The sequence below is a fragment of the Dermacentor albipictus genome, chromosome 2 (genome assembly GCF_038994185.2).
Source record: "Dermacentor albipictus isolate Rhodes 1998 colony chromosome 2, USDA_Dalb.pri_finalv2, whole genome shotgun sequence".
NCBI classification, from domain to species: Eukaryota; Metazoa; Arthropoda; class Arachnida; order Ixodida; family Ixodidae; genus Dermacentor; species Dermacentor albipictus.
Window position 1 is genome coordinate 143,856,642 of NC_091822.1, and position 18,602 is coordinate 143,875,243.

The 18,602-nt window shown below is 47.1% G+C and overlaps 1 protein-coding gene across 8 annotated transcripts in view; it reads left to right on the plus strand.

The window, feature by feature from the left end:
- LOC135904703 (uncharacterized) overlaps positions 1-18,602 on the plus strand; it is a 54,690-nt gene that overhangs the window by 8,550 nt on the left and 27,538 nt on the right. For 7 of the 8 annotated variants that reach the window (XM_070533077.1, XM_070533081.1, XM_070533084.1 and 4 more), the window contains exons 6-11: positions 2,285-2,383; positions 7,121-7,306; positions 8,499-8,710; positions 10,287-10,466; positions 11,157-11,216; positions 13,191-13,417. In XM_070533077.1, coding sequence (XP_070389178.1) covers positions 2,285-2,383; positions 7,121-7,306; positions 8,499-8,710; positions 10,287-10,466; positions 11,157-11,216; positions 13,191-13,417 — 964 coding nt within the window. The remainder of the gene's footprint in view (positions 1-2,284; positions 2,384-7,120; positions 7,307-8,498; positions 8,711-10,286; positions 10,467-11,156; positions 11,217-13,190; positions 13,418-18,602) is intronic. The other variant, XM_070533080.1, reaches the window with a different exon arrangement.

Sequence of the window (18,602 nt, forward strand, 5' to 3'; positions counted from 1 at the left end):
AGATCCTACACTGCCTGGAACTTTGTCATGATCGGGCTGAACACTTAATTATTTGACGAGATGGCTTGCGTTGCAAGTTCCTGACGTCCGAAGTGGCACTTCGGTGAATCAAGACACAGCAGTGCGAAATCCACAATACAGGCGATAAATTTCTAAACATTTTCTTCTTCTATGTTCTCTCCTACAATGGACATATTTTATAGTTTCGGTTTCCGAACATTTTACGGCAATCGGGGGGTAGCGTTGCCACCCGTGTCATTCATTCGCGCAATATTTGCCGCTCTATTTATCTTACCGCATTGGTAAATCCAGGGAAAACACGGGGAATGCGGGAGATGGAAATTCAAGACGATGAGCAACATGAGAATAAGGTGAAAGCAGGAGCCAACGTTTCTACAAGTGTACGTGTCTTTCAGAAGGCGACATGTGATCACGTCAGCATAGTATGTATAGGTTCGGTTCTTGTAAAGGGGAGAGAGGATAAGGCGTGTGGGCGAGGTAACGACGGAGGGTGTGTTAGCGGCGATGCGAACAGTTCAAAAGAAGGATAATGCGCTAGTGAGCGTCGGTGGAGTATTGTGAGCTAGTGCCGTGTGTCAACCGGTTGACGTATCATTGTGGTTTTATCTTTTCGTGGAAGGGGCCTAGACGGCGACCAAGAGTGGGGGAAGGGATATCTACTCCGCATGATGTCAATGAACTACCGTCTCTCTCAAAGAGTGAATAAAAAAATGGCTGTGGCTTAGGTAAGGTCAAGCCCAGGATGCGAAGCATACTAGCTTTTATTTTAGTTGTTGAACCACTGTTTAGCCTGGTGAACTGCTGTTGCTTGGCTATATTTGGTTCGGCTAGACGAAGAAACGACTCATGCATTACTGCTTCGCCTTCAAGAGTGGAACGCGACAGCGTTCCCGTCGACCCGCCAAGGGGTGTAAGACAATGGGCTACAGGGCAGCGACTACGCGCCCCGCATTGGACGCCGTGAGCGTCGAGCAAAGCAGCGTTCGGCGCGGCAACGAAATATGCGCCTGAGCAAGAGACGCACGCCTTAGAAACAGCTCGTTTCTAAGGCAACACCGCATTCACAAGAGGCGCTTTTGTACCGCTTTGAAGCATCGTACTCGTGGCTCAGTGGTAGCGTCTCCGTCCCACACTCCGGAGACCCTGGTTCGATTCCCACCCAGCCCGTCTTGCAAGAGTTGAGCCAAAGCCACTTCTCCTCTGTCGTGACGTCACGGTGTCACGTGGTTTCAAGGCGACACCGCCGCGCCTGAGGAGCTGGGTTGAGCTCTCGTAATATGCTTCGCATAAAATAGCGGCAGGAAATGGTGCTAGCGGAAAAGAAGGAATACATATATCAATAACAGAACAAAAGGAATGAGCGAGAGAAAAGGAAGTCTGGAACATTGTTCACAGTTTAATACAAAAAATAAAGAGCGGAGGAGGGGGGACTAAGCAACTCTATGAAAAAAAAACTAAGTGCTATTGCCTATAGCTTGAAATTTAGCGTAGTGAATAGATTCTAAAGCTCACTTTGAAACGATTGTGCCTATTGGTTGCGATGTCTTCAACTTATGCATGATTTTCGGTGTTTTGAATCTCGCGTAGAACGGAAATTTGACTGTAGTATGTAGAGTTTATGTTCATCAAAGTTATGAGCTGCTTGGTTGAAATGCTCGACGACGGCTTTGGGAAGCTATTTAGCTGTGTCTGTTTAACCTGACGTTCATTGATTGTCCCGTTTCACCCATATATTGTTTCTTACAGAACGACCATTCAAGCATATAAATTACATCGGAACTAGGAGCAGATATCCTCCCCCTTCGTCGCCGTCCAGGCCCCTTCCCCGAAAAGAGGAACCTACAATGACACGTCAACCGGCTGACACAGAGCGCTACCTCACATTCCTCCACGAACATTCCGTAGCGCATTATCTTTCTTTTCAATTCTACACATTTACATTTTCAATTCTACACCCTCGCCGCTAAGACACCCTCGGTCGTTACCTCGCCCATGCGCCCTACCCTCTCTACTTTTTGCAAGAACCATACCTATGTATTCTGTGCCAAGGAGAGCAAATGTCACCTTCAAAGAGACACGTCCACTTGTCGAAATGTTGACTCCTTCTTTCCCCTTGCTCTCATTTTGCTCATCACATTGGTAAATACGACGTGAGTACTCGCTCATTGCAAGTGTAATTTACTACTTTCGCCCAACGCGCATAAGCTTTCTCCTGGTGTGGGAAATTTGAACTAGCAATCCGATTGCCTCTCTCACTGCTCAGACACCCAGTTCAGACCGAAGGCCATTCAGGCGGTCTCTGGACAGCTTGTCGGCACCCAGCGTCCGCGACGCCGAGGCCCTTCTCACGAAGCTCGCCACGGTACGTGTTTTCGCCTCACTGCCGCACCTCGTAATAGAAGCGGTGAAAGCATTCTTACAGCGAAGTTTATGCGGGGAGTTCACGAACGGTTTTCGTGTGGCGGGGGTGAAGGCCGAAGGCGGCGTGCGTCGGCGAGGTTGGTATCAGATGTCACTCATAGAACAAGCGAGTGGCGAAGCCTGAATAGGAGCGGCTGTACTGCATGGCTTTTGAGATACTGAAGGCAGGTGAATTGGTTTTCTATACTGACGAGGAGTAGCGCAATAAACGAGGCACATTGCACTCGTGTCGTGTCAATTTACATTTAACGTAAGTGCATTACGTATACGTAAAGAAATAGCGTTGTCTTCGCAGCGCATTCCCAGAACGCTATTGTGTGTGTGTTTTTTTTTTTTACGTGCGCTTTGATAGCGTACGTTAGATACGCGTTGTCAAATATGGCGGAACCATTGGCTCCCGCTTCAGCATGAGTTTTCGTGATGACTACGCTCTCGCTCTCGTTGATCACCAGTGAGTGAGTGAGTGAATAAACTTTTATTTGGTCCAGCAAAGCGCGATAAAACGCGCACCTGGCTAATCCCACGACGGGACTGACAGATCTAGTCTGCCGGCCCGATCGCGGGCGCGCTGGACGGCCAGGATTTGATCCTCAAAGACGGGACTTCGCAGGAGGGCGTCCCACTCTTCCTTGGTGAACTTCGGGCCCAGCGACCCGCACTCCCAGAGCATATGAGGCAACGTAGCTACCTCACCACAGGCCACGCAAGAACAATTCGGATAAATTTCTGGATATATGCTATTAAGGGACGGCGGATTTGTGTACGAGTTCGTTTGCAGAAGTCTTAGTGTGACCGCCTGCGGCCTGCTTAACTTGGAGTGAGGCGGGGGGAAAACCCTTCTTTCTAAGTAGAAGAATTTAGTGATTTCGTTGTGTGTGAGAGGAGCGTCTCGGTGTCCGGGGAGAGAGTCGCCCGACCCGAGGGCAGCGCGGTCGGTAAAGCCACGCGCAGCCTCGTGGGCAGACTCGTTGAGGTTCAGAGGAACCCCCTCAATCACCCCGACGTGTGCAGGGAACCAAAGGATCGAGTGCATGGAGGTGTTGCCGTGTTTGGCGCCTTTCAGAATTTGAACTACCTGCCGGGCTACCCGGCCTTTCTGGAATGCCCTGATGACGGCTTTCGAATCACTATAGACCCTGTCTCTCCGACCGTCTTGCATGGCGAGTGCAATGGCCACTTGCTCGGCCACCTCTGGGTTCGTCGTCCGGACAGAAGCACAGTTGATAACTTTGCCCAGCGTGTCAACGACGGAAACCGCAAAAGCCTTGCCGTCTCGGTATGCAGCTGCGTCCACGAAGCTTGCTGCGATTTTGTCTCTGTTTACTTGCTTTAGCATATTCATTGCTCTTGCCTTGCGACGACCTGCGTTGTGAACGGGATGAACGTTGCGGGGCAAAGGGGCGACCATGATCTTCTCCCCTCTTTCTCTGGGGATTTGGGTGCCTTCAGTCACGTTCTTGGTTGATCACCAGTGTCTACTATAGAAATGAATTTTTCACTTGCTTTAAACTCACGTGAAACTTATATGAGATGACACCGCGGCAAATTTCTGAGATTTGTTCGGCCATTCCGGCGTCCGCATAGAAACGACGGGACGGCTGCTAATGGATTGCCTTGGCTTGGATATGTTTGAAGCGGGGCACCAGACAGCACCCTGTCTTTTAACGTCTTCCTTAAGTCTGCGTTTCGCACATTAAATTAAATGTCTTGAAACGACACGCAGCGTAACGTCCCGATAAGACGCATCCCTTTAACGTATACGTAAGGCAACAAACGCTATTCTAAAACTATCTATGGTCTACTTTGTCGTCCCTTGTTTATCGCACGAATATTCATCAGCAGTGCATGAATATGACCAAGGCACTGGTGAGAACGGGCAGCCAGACGTCGGCGTCTGAGCGCAGCATGCAGGAACATAGAGGGTATAAAAGTTCTAAGCTCGAATACTGCAGCGAAGCATGTGAGAAACCACGCACTCTGCCTTGACTGCACAGACGAGACGATACAATAAATTCAGGTAGAGCTTCGCTCAGCCTTGTTTGAAACATGGTTAATAAAAATGGGTCATTTTGGTCTCGTAAGTAAACAAAACTCGACACAATCTGCCTAATGAACAAATGTGACAGACCTAATCCTCCACTTTTAACGGAACGAAAGAGATTATTGTGACTGGTGCGCTCCCAGCTTGAACCCCATACAAGCACTGCGAGTGCTCTGTGTAAACGTTGAATGTTGGCCCTTGATATGCACACGCTTGAAGCACGTAAGAAACTTTGGCAACGCCAAACAGGTTGCACACTGTCGCACGAACAAACATTGAGAAATTGCGACCTCCCCATTTAAGTGTACACTCACGAACCCTTTCAGCTTCGGCATTCCAGTAATCAACCGCATCACGTTAGTGCTCAAGCGGCACCCCTAGGGACTTTGCCGGCGTGACTGTCCAGCGGATATTTGCAAATGTACCCGGATGGTCTTCCCAGTTGCCGACCCATATATAAGGACCTGATAGACACAATGTTGCCGATGCTATTGTATCGCTCGATGTTCTGCACTGGACCTGAAAAGGACGTCCTTAAGAGAGTAAAATGAGCGCCAGTACGCCCGCCGGTAAAGTCCTTCTTTTTCCGGCTCCACACTAATACTTTACCTGTAAAAGCGTGGCTAGAGGAAAAAGGACTTTCTGTGCCTTGGAGCGTCAACTGTTTACTATGCCTGAAACCCGAAACAGTTGAACACATATTTCTTGACTGCGGGGATGCTGTATTTCATTGGGACATCTTACATAGAACGCCAAAGAAGGACTTGCCGATTACGCCATATGGGATTCGTTTCTTGCCTACTCTAAATGAAGACACCGTACCGTATGACACGTTCATGCTGGTGTATCCTTACATAGTTTACGGAAAACTAGAATGGCCGTGAGACATGCCGAAATAAGCGCCCGGCCTGTTAGAGAATACTTCATTGAAAGCATTTGTTACTTTAAGGAAATGTATAATTTGCAAAAAGAAAAACCAACATAGCTCAGTGTGATGACTGAGCTTGCGAATTTCAAGCGTTTTTAGCCCCGTGACCGCCAACCAATGGCAGAGAATTTTATCGTGCCTGTTATCTATTGTTAAAATGTCTTGTTTTGTATGTTGCCATGTCGGTAATAAAGAAAAAGAAGTGAACCATATGAGAAGCCTCGTCTACATTTAGGCTAGTGGCAAAACAGCCCTATAGGACTTTCGGAAAGTTCGAGAACTCCAGCTTCGCTGTCTTAGATGTATCAGTGGCCCGGATTAACATACATGTGCGAAGGTATCACAGTCATCGTATGCTCAACCAGTAGTTAGCGGTTATTGAAGGTCTACGCTTACGGCATTTTGTCGCAATATTACGCAGTTGCAGTGCCAACAAGGAACCCAAAAAATCGGCAGACTTTAGCCATTCCGCTGACTCTGGACACATTTGCTGCGACAGCCGCGGACTGTCACAGTGGATCGACACCGCCACCTTCTCAGGGACAACTACATTTCCTTGCGCGGCAAAAACAGAAAGAGTTCCTCGGCTAAGCAATGTTTCTAGCAGTGGCCTCTGAAACTTTTAAGCAGACGGCACCCTACTAAGAATCAGCAAGGCCCATGGACAACCTCACACAAATTTCCAAGCGTCAATATTGTGTGATTGCTCATGGTTGGCGCGTCCGGCTAGAAACTTCACATAAGTGACCCCTAAAACACCGCGGCTATGACGTGTTTCGAGCTCCGCAATCACTTCAGGCGGATGCAGTTAGCAACAGAATGGCTTTTGAGACCTCATTCTGTTACTCAGACGTCACATGGAGCGAGGATTTTGACACCATCTATTGCCGCAGGGAAATGAGGTTATTCTCTTGTGGTCGTGTTGGCGGGCTAAGTTTTGTTTCTCAATGCCGCGCAGCGAGGATGAAGAGGAGGATGACGAGGCCTGCTGACGACGACGTCCGCGATATATTGACGATGACGAAGACGGCGCCTCAGAAAGAGCGGTCAACGGGCACGTCAGTCGCAGTTTCGAGTTTTAACGTATTTGACGTTTCCTCGTTCGCTCTCTCGCTCCCTCTCTGTTTCTCGTGCTTTCTTTCTTTTGGTGGTTGGTTCGACCGGGCTATTCGCTTACATTGACAATCATCATCGATGGTGTGCGGACAATTTTTTGACGGCTGTTGCACGTCCCCTGCCATAGCGCTGCTCGCCATTTTCCTCGGCTTGTATGAAAGGATGCCCGTGATGTCCGCAAGGAGGCACCGTGTGTTGATTCGAATTACAGCTATTGTATATGATAGGCTCGTTAAAGAGAGCCTATAGAGTAACTCGATGCCTCGATATCCTCCTCACCCTAGCGGCGGGCGAGGAGGACATCGAAGCACCCGAGTTCAGAACTCCAGCGCTGGTTCCTCACATGAATGTTGAATATGTCTCAAACCTTGTGAAGCGCTTGTGAAGAAATATTTATAAAGACAGTAAGTGATCAATACACAGTTTCCTTCGCCAAAACATTGTCCATAGCGTCCCCCTCTCCACGCAATTCTTCTTTTTTTTTTATTCGGGCGTATATACGTTTGCTCATGTTTCCGTGGTCTCATAGCGCACTCGCGAAGTCTTGCCCACGTCACGAATAGCGCGCATTTCTGAAGTGTTTCGGTACTCAGGCCATGGCAAGGATCGAGCAGCGGGTACCACGCCATCGTCGACGCAAGGGCAGCCTTGCTACACCGACCGAGGCCACAGCCAGCGAGGTTCGCCCGGATCCGCGGCCTTCCTCCTCGATGGCCGACGACAGCCGGAAAATGGCGCCAAGATCGAGCAGCCTCGCTGACAATGCAGCTGACGGATACGTACGCAGGTTACATTAGTTCACCTGAGCGATGAAAAAGAAATAGATTAATCAGGGTACCTAAAGTGCCTCAGACAGACTGGCTGACGTCAAAGGCGGTGTTGTCATACTTTAACTACCAGTTTTAAGAACTTGCAGAATGGTGACATTATACATATATATATATATATAATGTGGTAGCTGGCCAAGGTTACAAAATATGTACATCTGCTGAGACAAATGGTACACGGCATTTTATATTAGCTTACATATACAAATCAAGCCAACTTTATCATTACTTTTGTTTGAAGCGAACTGTGGAGCTATACGCCTTATTGAATAAGGCTGCGAAGTGGGCATTCAAGAACTATCATGAAACGTTGTTAAAAGAGACATCTCTCCGAATCCTAATGGCTGAATTTACGTAAGCCGTGTGAATTAGGCATTGAAAAAGGCTACGCATGCGCAACGTGCACGTAGCGCACGTGTCAGCGAAAAAAAACGAAGCATGGGAAGAAGCATTACCAAAGAATAAATTTCCGGGTGTGGTGTATACCGGGTCCGGTGCACTGGCTGCATCAAGTGTATATACATTAGGGTAAACCGGTGATTTTACTACAAGACTTAAACAGCACTGCTATACGATGTCAAGAAAGAAAATGTACGGCTGAAATGGTATTGCTAAGCACGCTCAAGTTTCTCGCCTTAATATTGGTTGCCGCACGCATCATCGGCACTTAGCGCAACCAGATGGCACGCCTTCATATAGTACGTAGAATTATGAGACACTCAAACGACTGCTCAGTCACTCAATCGCAATGACGGCGTACTACTGACTGATTACACTCGCTTTCTGTGTCCGTATTTAGATTTATATTGCGGGCAAACGTCGCCCGTAACCAGCGAACAGGGATTCCGTGCAGGAACCCAAACATCTTTTCCGTTCTTTTAACATATAATTTTGTTGGCGTCCGTTATTCCGTGGCCGTAAGCATCCCCGTCGAGACCGGTTTTCGGCAAACCTAAGATTTCACTGAGCTTCAGAATCGCCAAGCGCCGCTGTCTTCTAAACGCGCTCATTTCTACCATGGTATCAACTATACCAACTACCAGCTACCAGCTATACCAACTAGCCCGTACTCAAACCTTGCTTCAGTCATTTCTACCGTCGGATAAACTCTCAATGCCTTACCTCCCTCGTGGCGGGCATGCAGGTGCTCAAGCAAATTTCGGTACCCAGAGCGCTGTCTCACCGCGACCATTCGCCCGAAGGCTTGACGGCATGGGCAGCGATGCTGATGGGTAACACGGTGAAGCCGACACTGCAGGACGCAGCCATCTCCCGGCCCCAGGGCCAGGACGCCATCGCGGCCTCCGTACGCCGCGCCGTTGGTGTGCCGGTCAACGAGTCGACTAGAGCAATGCAGTGAGTTCATAGTGGGGTTACGGCTGTTAGGATTGTCGCTGTTGTCTGAGTATGCATGTGACTCATTCGCGAGTCGTCGCCAGGGTGAGTTATTAGTGAGTGGATCAGGCAGCGAGTAAGAGAATCAGTGCGACGCAGCAAAATATAAAATTAAACAAATTCTGGGGCTTTACGTGGTAAAACCACGATCTGATGATGACGCCCGCTGTAGTGGCGGGCGCCAGGTCAATTTTGACCCCCTTGGGTTCTATAACGTGCCCCCAATGCACAGTACATGGGCGTTTTTGCATTTCGGCCCCCAATGAAGTGCGGCCGCCGCGGCTGGGACTTGATCCCGCGAGCTCGGATTTAGAAGAGCAACGCCAAAGGCGCTAAGCAACCACGGCTCTTGTGAGCGAGCTAGTTATTGAGTAAATCATGAAAGACCTTATAGTGAAGGAGCCAGTGCAAGTCTGTGATGAAGCGAACGAAATGGTATGTGTATGTAAATGCGAGAGTCAGTGAGTTTGTGAGTCCGACAGCCAGTGCTGTCACTCGCTCACTCACTCACTCACTCACTCACTCACTCACTCACTCACTCACTCACTCACTCACTCACTCACTCACTCACTCACTCACTCACACTTGCTTGCTTACTTTTTGGTGTCTGTTTTTAGATCACCCAAATCCTTGTACTAATCTCCCTGCTAGATCTTAGTGTGAAGACCGTGGCCACATTTTTGTCCTATATCACACAATAATTGTGTCCATGTACTGTGTCCAGTGGAGCTACATTCCGCAATACACATCACGTTGCACTATCTCCTATCCAGAATTAAATCAACTTTTTCACCGAGATTTGAATATAACGATGTTCTCAGATGTCACTGGCGCTGATGATCACTGCCTCGATTGTATACAGCATGTGCACACTGTTTAACTGATGATGATAACCATTAAGCGGTAAACAGAAAAATTTTCTTTACGCTTTTTTCGGGTACGACACTTTGGCCGCCCTAGACCGAGCCCTTATCCTTTTTTTATTTCATTTTTTTAACTGTTGCAGTTAGCTTCCAGAGCGGTATGATTAACGAGCTGTAAATAATTAGATTAGCGATTCTTGTAACTGTGATATTTTTTCGGAGCTTTAGATAAATTTTCAGTTGAGATCAAAATGCACTAGTAGAGCTCCACAGGTAACGCCGCGCGCAGATCAACCAACTGCTAGTCCATGAGACTAACGCTATAGAGAGCCACGGATAATGAAAACATAATTGGCACCGTTACATCAGTCAAATGGAGTGGTGTGATAAGTAAACTGGCAGTTGTGATCAACTGGAATCAGGCTGGTGTTGTGAAGTTCTTTGGGCAAGGTCTCGATTTCCTGTTGTGAACTTAGGTTGATAGCGATCGCGATGATTCGAACACCGCTTACCCTACATAATATAAACAAAACGTAACATTCAGCTCTATCCTCGTGCAGTCTGTCCTCTCCTTCGTTTTTTACTCGCGGCGTTTGGAAGCCGCAACGAAAGCTGGAGCGATATTATCGTTTCCTACACACGGCTGTTTGCCAAGAAACCCTTTATTACTGCAGCGGAGTGCCGAACCCCGCAGAAAACTCCGCGACAGCTCGCAAACCCACCAAGGAGCATAGTGGACAGGCCTCCGGCGGTAGTTCCACGGGGCGTTCGTCACTGTCTTCGGCCAGCAAGGGGCTTCAGCAGCGGCAGACCAACAGACGGCTGTCCATCGTCGACTTCAAGCAGACGCCCGCGTAAGTGATACGGAATTCCAGCTGGCTCTGTAGACAGCTTCGCACTTATGTTAATTCAGAAGTAAGGCTGCGGTATATGCCGTACTATTTAATAACAGCAGGTTTACGCCACCAGGTCTCGAGGTCTATAGGGCGTCTGCCTTGTCAAGAGTCATAAAGGACTAACTTTAGCTCGCGTACCCGTACGATCTAAGTAGCTGATATGGCTTTGGTATGTCTTGCGATAAGCTACGGGATTACGTATAACTTCAATTGTTTTATATGTGTGTAACGTATGTTTTCTGTCTAAAAGGAGTGATTAAATAAATATGCACGAATGGCCCACGCCACCACACTGGCACCCGAGCCTTTCGCAACTCCCCCGAGTGAAGTTGATATATCCATTTCACGTGTTCACGAATGCTTTCTCATGACCAAATTCCTACGTGACAGGGTCTGGAACACTTGTTGGTTTTCCAAACTCTCGTAGACGCGTGAAATGGAAGCCAAACAGCATTGCCTGCATAGCTCGTCAGAATCCAGAAGTAGCATTCTAACCTATGGGAGCCGATGGCTCCTGGCAAGCTTTCACTCAATTTTTGCAACCAATCCAGCCACATTACTAAGCGCATTCGTTATAATACAATCCAAGAGGTTACCTTAGTCGAAAAATAAAACAGACTTTAAAATATATATATTTTTTTTTTTCAGACCGAAGGCTGAATTTTCAGACCTGCTGAATCGGACCTGTTTGAAGAGACCTGAGCACTGGTACGCCCAAATTCATCTTGACCCATATTCACGAAAGCTTATAGGGTATAATTTGTCGTGAGACAATTTTTTCAGCCGGTCCTAGTGCTGGGCATATCATTAGCGAAGGCTGCCATCCATCGGCAAAGAGAACTTACGAGCAAAAAGCTTTGCAAATTTGGCTTCTAGGGTGGTGTGCAGGGTTGCCTTTGTATTTCGCTCGACTGAGTTTTCTCTAGGTCAGTCACTGAACAAAGATAGTGCCGGGATGCGTGAAAGCAGCAGTCGATAAAATGTCGAGATAAAGCCGCATATGTCAACAACCTGTGTGAACCCTGCGCATGCCTCTTCGTCGTTTCAAACTCGAAAGACTGGACAATGATACGCGCCAGCGGTGCCTATAGCTATCACCGTAATATACCAGTAACGACACCGTCTAGCTATCTATCTACACACTCGGCGCCAGCCGCTTGCCACACCTTTCTGAGGCGCGTCACAGGCGTGTCGCCTATTTCGGACATATTATTTGTCCATGCACCGCCGAATGCGAACAGTGCAGTCGGGGCGCATTCTCACGCCGATCCTTACTTTTGTTTCGAATACGTTGAGTGATAAAGTTAGTTTTTTTCTCGATAACTTCTTTGCACAGGTAATATGCACATGGTGGAAGGATAAACTAATGAGATAATGCATCGACGGTTTGACCACGTGACTAACTTTTCGGCTGCCCGTGAAGTAACGCCCAAATGACGATCCGAAAAGTGAATCTATAGATAAGCCAACGAAACTGGAAACGTGTCGAGGGTTCAGTTTTATCTCTCTCACCCGAATTTACATGCGCATTCATCAGAGGGCGTCGCTAGAGCTCTCGGGGATCGCGAACTTTGCCACACTGGGACTTTCCTGTATGGCACCCCTGGTCGTCAGGCCTTTCTCAAGGCCTTGTTCTGTGTGGCACTGTCAAGCACATTCACAGCGTAAGCTTCAGCGTATTCTCGGTGAAGAATCTTGGCGTCGTTTTCACGAGCACGATCTGAACCCTCTGGCCGGCGTCGAACGGCAAACTGCGGCTTGCGCTGCTCTCTGCGCAGCGGTCCACTGAGCTCGACGTTGCCTGGTTGCAGCCACTCGCTTCTTCGGCAGCGGTTCGTACCTTGCGAAGAGGCGCCATAACGTGTGCCTAAGAGTAAACAGGGGTATTGAGGCTACGCGGCGCACGAGTCACATCCCTTGACACGTGGCACGTTACTATGCAACCGCTGCATGTCGTGACACCTGGCAGAATACAATGCAACTGCAATGCAAAGTTTGCACGTATCGACGCTACGCGGCATGCATGTCACATTCGCGTGATTCCTCGCATGCTAGGACGCCTGCATAGATCATGTTTCCACAGCAGCTAGCACGCGCTGGCGTGGCGCAGTGGTAGTGAAGCTGACTCACATGCTAAGGGCGCGGCTTCCATAACGGCGGCAACTGGGAATTTTTTTCCTACTCCTAGCGATAGCTCCGACGGACACCGGCGGCGGTGGCGGCGGACAAGATCACCGACTCAAAAGGCTATAGGATTGAGCCCATAACAGCTCACGCTGTAAAACAAAACCCAGAGCAAAAAAGGCACATACAGGGCGCCAAATGCATCACCTGACATGTTCAAACATGGATCACAGTCTCTATTGCAAGCCTAATTGCAACTGTTTAGGCGTGCGATTGCGAGATGCAGCGTTCTGGCTCGTCCTCTAGATTTCATCGCTCTCCTTTACTCTTTGTGTTTCCTTTTTTTTTGTGTGTGTGTGCCTTGCCTATCTTTCATTTTCCTTCCTTTTTTTCTGTCCGTCTGGTCACTGAACTATTCCCTAGCTTTGTAAGCACAACGAAGCAAGAAGTTTGCAGTTTAATGAGGTTTCCAAGGGCGGTGAAATTTAACAATTCTCGCTAGCCCACTCTCACTCACTCACTCAGTCACTCATTTCGCGACGCGGGGTGGCGACGCAGGAGCGAAGCGACGCCCGAGAACGTCACCGTTGCCACCATCTCCGCGGCGGAATCCCCTGCAGGCGAGTCTGCGACTCTGGCCACTGTGAACACGTTCGTGCCGCCCATGCGCAAGCCTCCGTGGGCGCAGCGTCTGCTGCTCCAAGCGGAGCTAGGCGTCGCCATAGGACGTAAGAACAGCAGCCTCGACTCGTTATGCTCCTCGCTGGCACGGGCCTCCAGCATTGGTGAGTCCGCGCTGTTGCTTGACCATGGGCCGTTTTAACGCGACAGCGTTAAGGAGCTCGTGTCGCAGAAAAGCCGGTGTCGTCGGCGTCGGCGGCGTAGGCCGTGAGCGATAAATCCCAGCAGGCACTTCATGAATAAAAAACAACTTGCAAGATGGGCTGGGTGGGAATCGAACCAGGATCTCCGGAGTGTGAGACGGAGACGCTACCACTGAGCCACGAGTTCTTTTTTTTTCTTTATTTACTGAGCCACGAGTTCGATGCTTCAAAGCGATACAAAAGCGCGTCTAGTGAATGCGGTGTTGCCTTAGAAACGAGCTGTTTCTAAGGCTCAGGCGTGCGTCGCTTGCTCAGGCGCACATTTCGTTGCCGCGCCGAACGCTGCGTTGCTCGACGCTCACCGCGTCCGATGCGGGGCGAGTAGTCGCTGCGCCGTAGCCCATTGTCTTAAGCCTGTTTCACATGATGCGATTTTCGTCGCACCGGAAGTGCGATTTCCGTCGTTTGCGATGAAAATCGCAGTCGCAGTGCCGACCCCCCGATTTTCGGCTGCGACCAACCGGTTGGTCGCACAGTCGCACCGTCGCACCGATCGCTGCAATTTTCCGTCGAAATTGCGCGGAGAGCTGTCAACAGAGCTATTTCGCCGGTTTGTTTTGGAAAAAAGGCGCCTCGCACGACAAGTGCAATGCGCGGAGACGTGGATCGTCGAATTCGGTACGTATGCGAAGGGAGAATAAAAAACTTGTACCGCACATTGCATTCTCCGATTTCTATGCGTTCGTTGACACGCTACACAGCAAATGAAGTGCATTTTCACGTTTGCTTCGTACGCCTTTGCGAGTTGTCAGTGCTAGGAGGTGTTCGATCCCCAGCAGACGACGAGGTTGTCACAATTTTCTTTTGTTGAGTACCTTGCAAAAATCGCGCTTACGGAGCAGCTTGAATTATTTCAACCTCGGCAAGGGCAAATGACAAGACAGCAAAGTACCCGAAGTTTCAACGTTGCGCTGAACGCGGTACCGTTCAGTTGCGTTTTCTTGTCGGTTTTCAATCACGAATTTCCCGATGCATCTTGAAAGCTTATCTTGCCTCTTATTAAATTTGACAGAGCAAAAGTGTAGGCTATCGTAATGAATTTGCTACGATAGCATTAAATCCGTGGCTTGAATAAAATATTACATGCACGTTAAGTTGCACCTCTACTCTGGAGAAATTTTTTTTTCATGCACAAAAATCAATAAACATTGACTATGTTGCGGACTTTGTATCCTTACGGCATCTGTATGAACACTTGCTCTGCAAGGTAACTAACTGTACAACTAGTATATTAAGTAAATTGCTTGCTATAGTAGCACAGTGACAACGTACCCTCCTGCACAATTATGTAGAACTCGTGCAACAATGCGAAAAGCAGGCAAACAGCCTGTTTTTGTGGGGATAAAATAGTATAAAACGACACGCTGAACAAAAGAAAATCGAGCTGTGCTGTGTAGTCAGCCGGTACAAGCAGTTCTTGCACGTTCACAGCTGATCAAGTGTGCAGAATCATTCATGCCTTACATGTTTCTAGTAAGTTTCTAATAAGTTTGTGATCACATATATTAGTGTGTAAAACCATATAACGATATCCGCTGCGATTACTATCTTTATAAGTAATGAAATACCATGCTACTTGCAAGAACATATATCACCTGAGGATTTTAGAACAAATTTCTGCATTTCAACTATACACAATATGTGGTTTATTCAATAAAAGACCACATACTGGGCTTTTTTGCAATGACAAACTTATTCCAAACTTTACTTACATACAGGCAAGAAAAAAAATTATAGACAGAAATATTGTTCTTCAATTTGTTCACCTGCCACTGTGGCTATAGCATTCTGCTGCTAACTCAAGGCAAGGGATTGATATGCCAGCCATGGAAGTCGCATTTCGATGGGAGTCGTAGGTGAGAAAAAAAGCTCTTGCACTTAGATTTAGTTCATCACCTTTTATTGAACCCTTACACTTCAAAATACTACTGCATAGGGGAGCATGCTTATGCAAAATCTAACACCAATAGAAAGCAAAGGGCAGAATTGTAAAACAACCATCTTTCGTGATAATTCGAGTGTGTAAATATTCATTGCATCAATATGTATTGTTCAACACCACTGCACAAATAAGCATGATCAGGTATAGCAAGTACTGTGTCAGGAAGCTGGTTCTACAGATGTATAAATGTCAAGGCATGAATGCTCATACTACATCGCACACATAGCACAAAGAAAACCTTTTTCAAGAGTTGTCCCTTCTGGCAGTTATGAGTGGGCCATAAGCAGCAGAAACTTTATCGCAGGACATTGTGTAATACCGCTTATGAAAGAATGAAGAGGCTTTTAACAGCAGTACCTTATGCTGCTCTAATAAGAGGAACGATGAGCAAAAACATTTCTGGTAGAGCACTTAAACAGTAACTTTCTGCAAGACAGAAAATTCCAGGTCAGAGTTGGAGGTACATTTGGCCCACACACACCAACAACACGGGCACACTACAAGAAACACTACAGCCTATGGCGTATTACAGTCTATGTGAAAGCTATTTTATACAGAAATCAAGAATGATGCAACAAGCCCTCAACAACACTGCAGACTTTCTTGGCCAGTCTGGCCTCTCGCTTTCTGATAAGTCAGCTCATATCGACGTCGGAAAAAAAGAAAGGCTAGAATCAAGAACTACCCCAGATTGCACATTGTGATCCACATAGCTGGACAAATATGCCCGCAAGTCAACATCCACAAATCCTCAGCTAGTGTAAGCCCATGACGGCAGAGCCAACATGTGGGTGAAACAATTATGCAATGCGTGGACGCAACTTCCACACCTGGTGAAAAGAATAATCTCGAAATAATGGGGGTGGACGAGTGGATACTATAGAAAATCGCAGATGCTTTGCTTGTGTCCAAGGTATGGTACGGTATGAATTACCTGCAGCACACAAAAAAGACAACTCATCGAATACAGGCATCGGGTAGTAATAACAGGTCTTTCCAACTGTACCATGCTTGAAGACCTCTATGAGAAAGAGCTAACGAACAAGCACCTAGACAGAGTAGAATTGCTGCCTGCAGCACAAATTCTTTGTCTCAAGAGCTCAGAACCTCGTACCAAGATACTATGCCAGCTAGCATATGAGATGCAAAGACGACTATCCCTCCCTTCAGAAACACAACCTCGGGAGTACCTGAACTTGAAACACAACAGGCCCATACCGTGGAATATGGGGGTAAACAATTAGGCCAGGAGACTATATGCAACTGCCAAACACACAGAGGAGGTTGCTAATCATGAAGATGCAAGCAAACATAAGGCACATATAGTACACTGATCTGGCAATAGCAGTGTAACAGTAGTATGACACTACATAAAACTAAACCCCATATAAGTGAGTACCATTCCAGGTCATCCTACACCTAGAAAAGCTGAACTGAACGCAATTAAAGCAGTACTTTTAGTGCAGATTACACCTTTCACAACACCCTGCATGGATTCACCAGAAACTGTCTGGGCCTGCACATCACACAAGATTGTCAGGAAAATCAGGAGATTGACACGTGACTTGCAAGCACATGGCCAGTAATTAAACTACAGGATACATAGCCATGCAAATATTCCAGGACACAAGCGGGCTTATAAGCCTGACATAATAACTGAAAACTAGATGAGTTTGTGTGTATTCATTATTAACTAAAGTGCAACAGATAGACAACAGACAAGAATGAAGCGCTCTGTGTGTTCACTTCGTTCCTGTCCATTGCATTTCTGTTGCACTATGATTAATGAATTCATAAGGCTGTACAGGAGAAGAATGATACCTCTGCCCAAGGGCCCGATCTCACATCCAAATCCACACGTGTGCACACACACGCACACAAATGTTGCAAGAGTGCATAGCATGAAGCAGTATCAACAGGATGACACTAGATATGGATGAGGACTAACTTTCAACTGACGTTCATTTGTAAGAATGTGGCGAGTTATACAAATTACCAGAAAAAAAAGGACGATGAGCAAAACGAGAACAAGGTGAAAGCAGGAGCCAACGTCTCTACTAGTGGACTTGTCTTCCTCAAGGTCCACGTTTGGAAACGTTGGCTCCTACTTTCACCTTGTTCTCATGTTGCTCATCGTCTTGAATTTCCATCTCCTGCCTTCCCCGAGTTTTCCCCAGAAAAAGAAAGACATCTTTGAAAGATAGATAAAAATTGGTGCTTGACGCAGCCAAACATAAATAAAAATGCTACAGAAAGAAAATAGAGAAAAATTCCAAGTGCAGGAAAAAATCATTACAATTGCCAATCCTGCATGCCAGCACCTTTCAAGAAACACTGTTGTTATTCCAATAGACAGACTGACAGCTTGCTTATGCAAGCACATTCTTCCAGTTCCATGCCATTGGGAAAAAAGTGAGTTTCCTGGAAGGTAGCCGCATGCACACTTGGTGATCACAATGTTTTTTTTTCCCTGGACTTGTATATCTATATGTATTTTATCCCTTTCCTGCTTTTATGTTTGGTTTCATCAAGCACTAGTCTTTATCAGGTTTTATTGTTGTACTACTTTGTGGTAACCTTTATATATCATTGCATTTTCACAATAAACCTTTTAATTAGAAGTTAGCATAACCTGTTCTTACTGCTTCACACTGTACGTTCTTGCTACATTGGCCAAATAAAAGACTTTATAACGTATCATGACGGCCATTAAAGTGACTTGTTGCAGTCTAAAGAAAAAAAAACGAATAGCCTGGCTGCAAATGGCACCAGAGAACACATAGGAAAAACAAGAAAACCGAGATGATCTAACAATCAAAAGTTTAATGTACACACCGAGTTAATGCTCGCTGACAAGCAATAGACTGAACATACACAAAAAGGAGAAGCAAAAATTCATGTGCGTTTCCTGACAGGAAATGCATCCATTTCTAACGGAGGCCGTGATGACAAGAGTAACGCAGCGTTTCTAGATCTACAGCTTCCGTAATTTCTCTAGGCAGCCGATCTGCACAGAATGCTAGATTCTTCCTCTGCAATGCACGCTCAGATGTGGAGAGTGCATTGTAGAGGAAGAAGCTAGCATTCTGTCGAGATCGGCTGCCTAGAGAAATTATGGATGCTGTAGATGCAAATACACTGGGA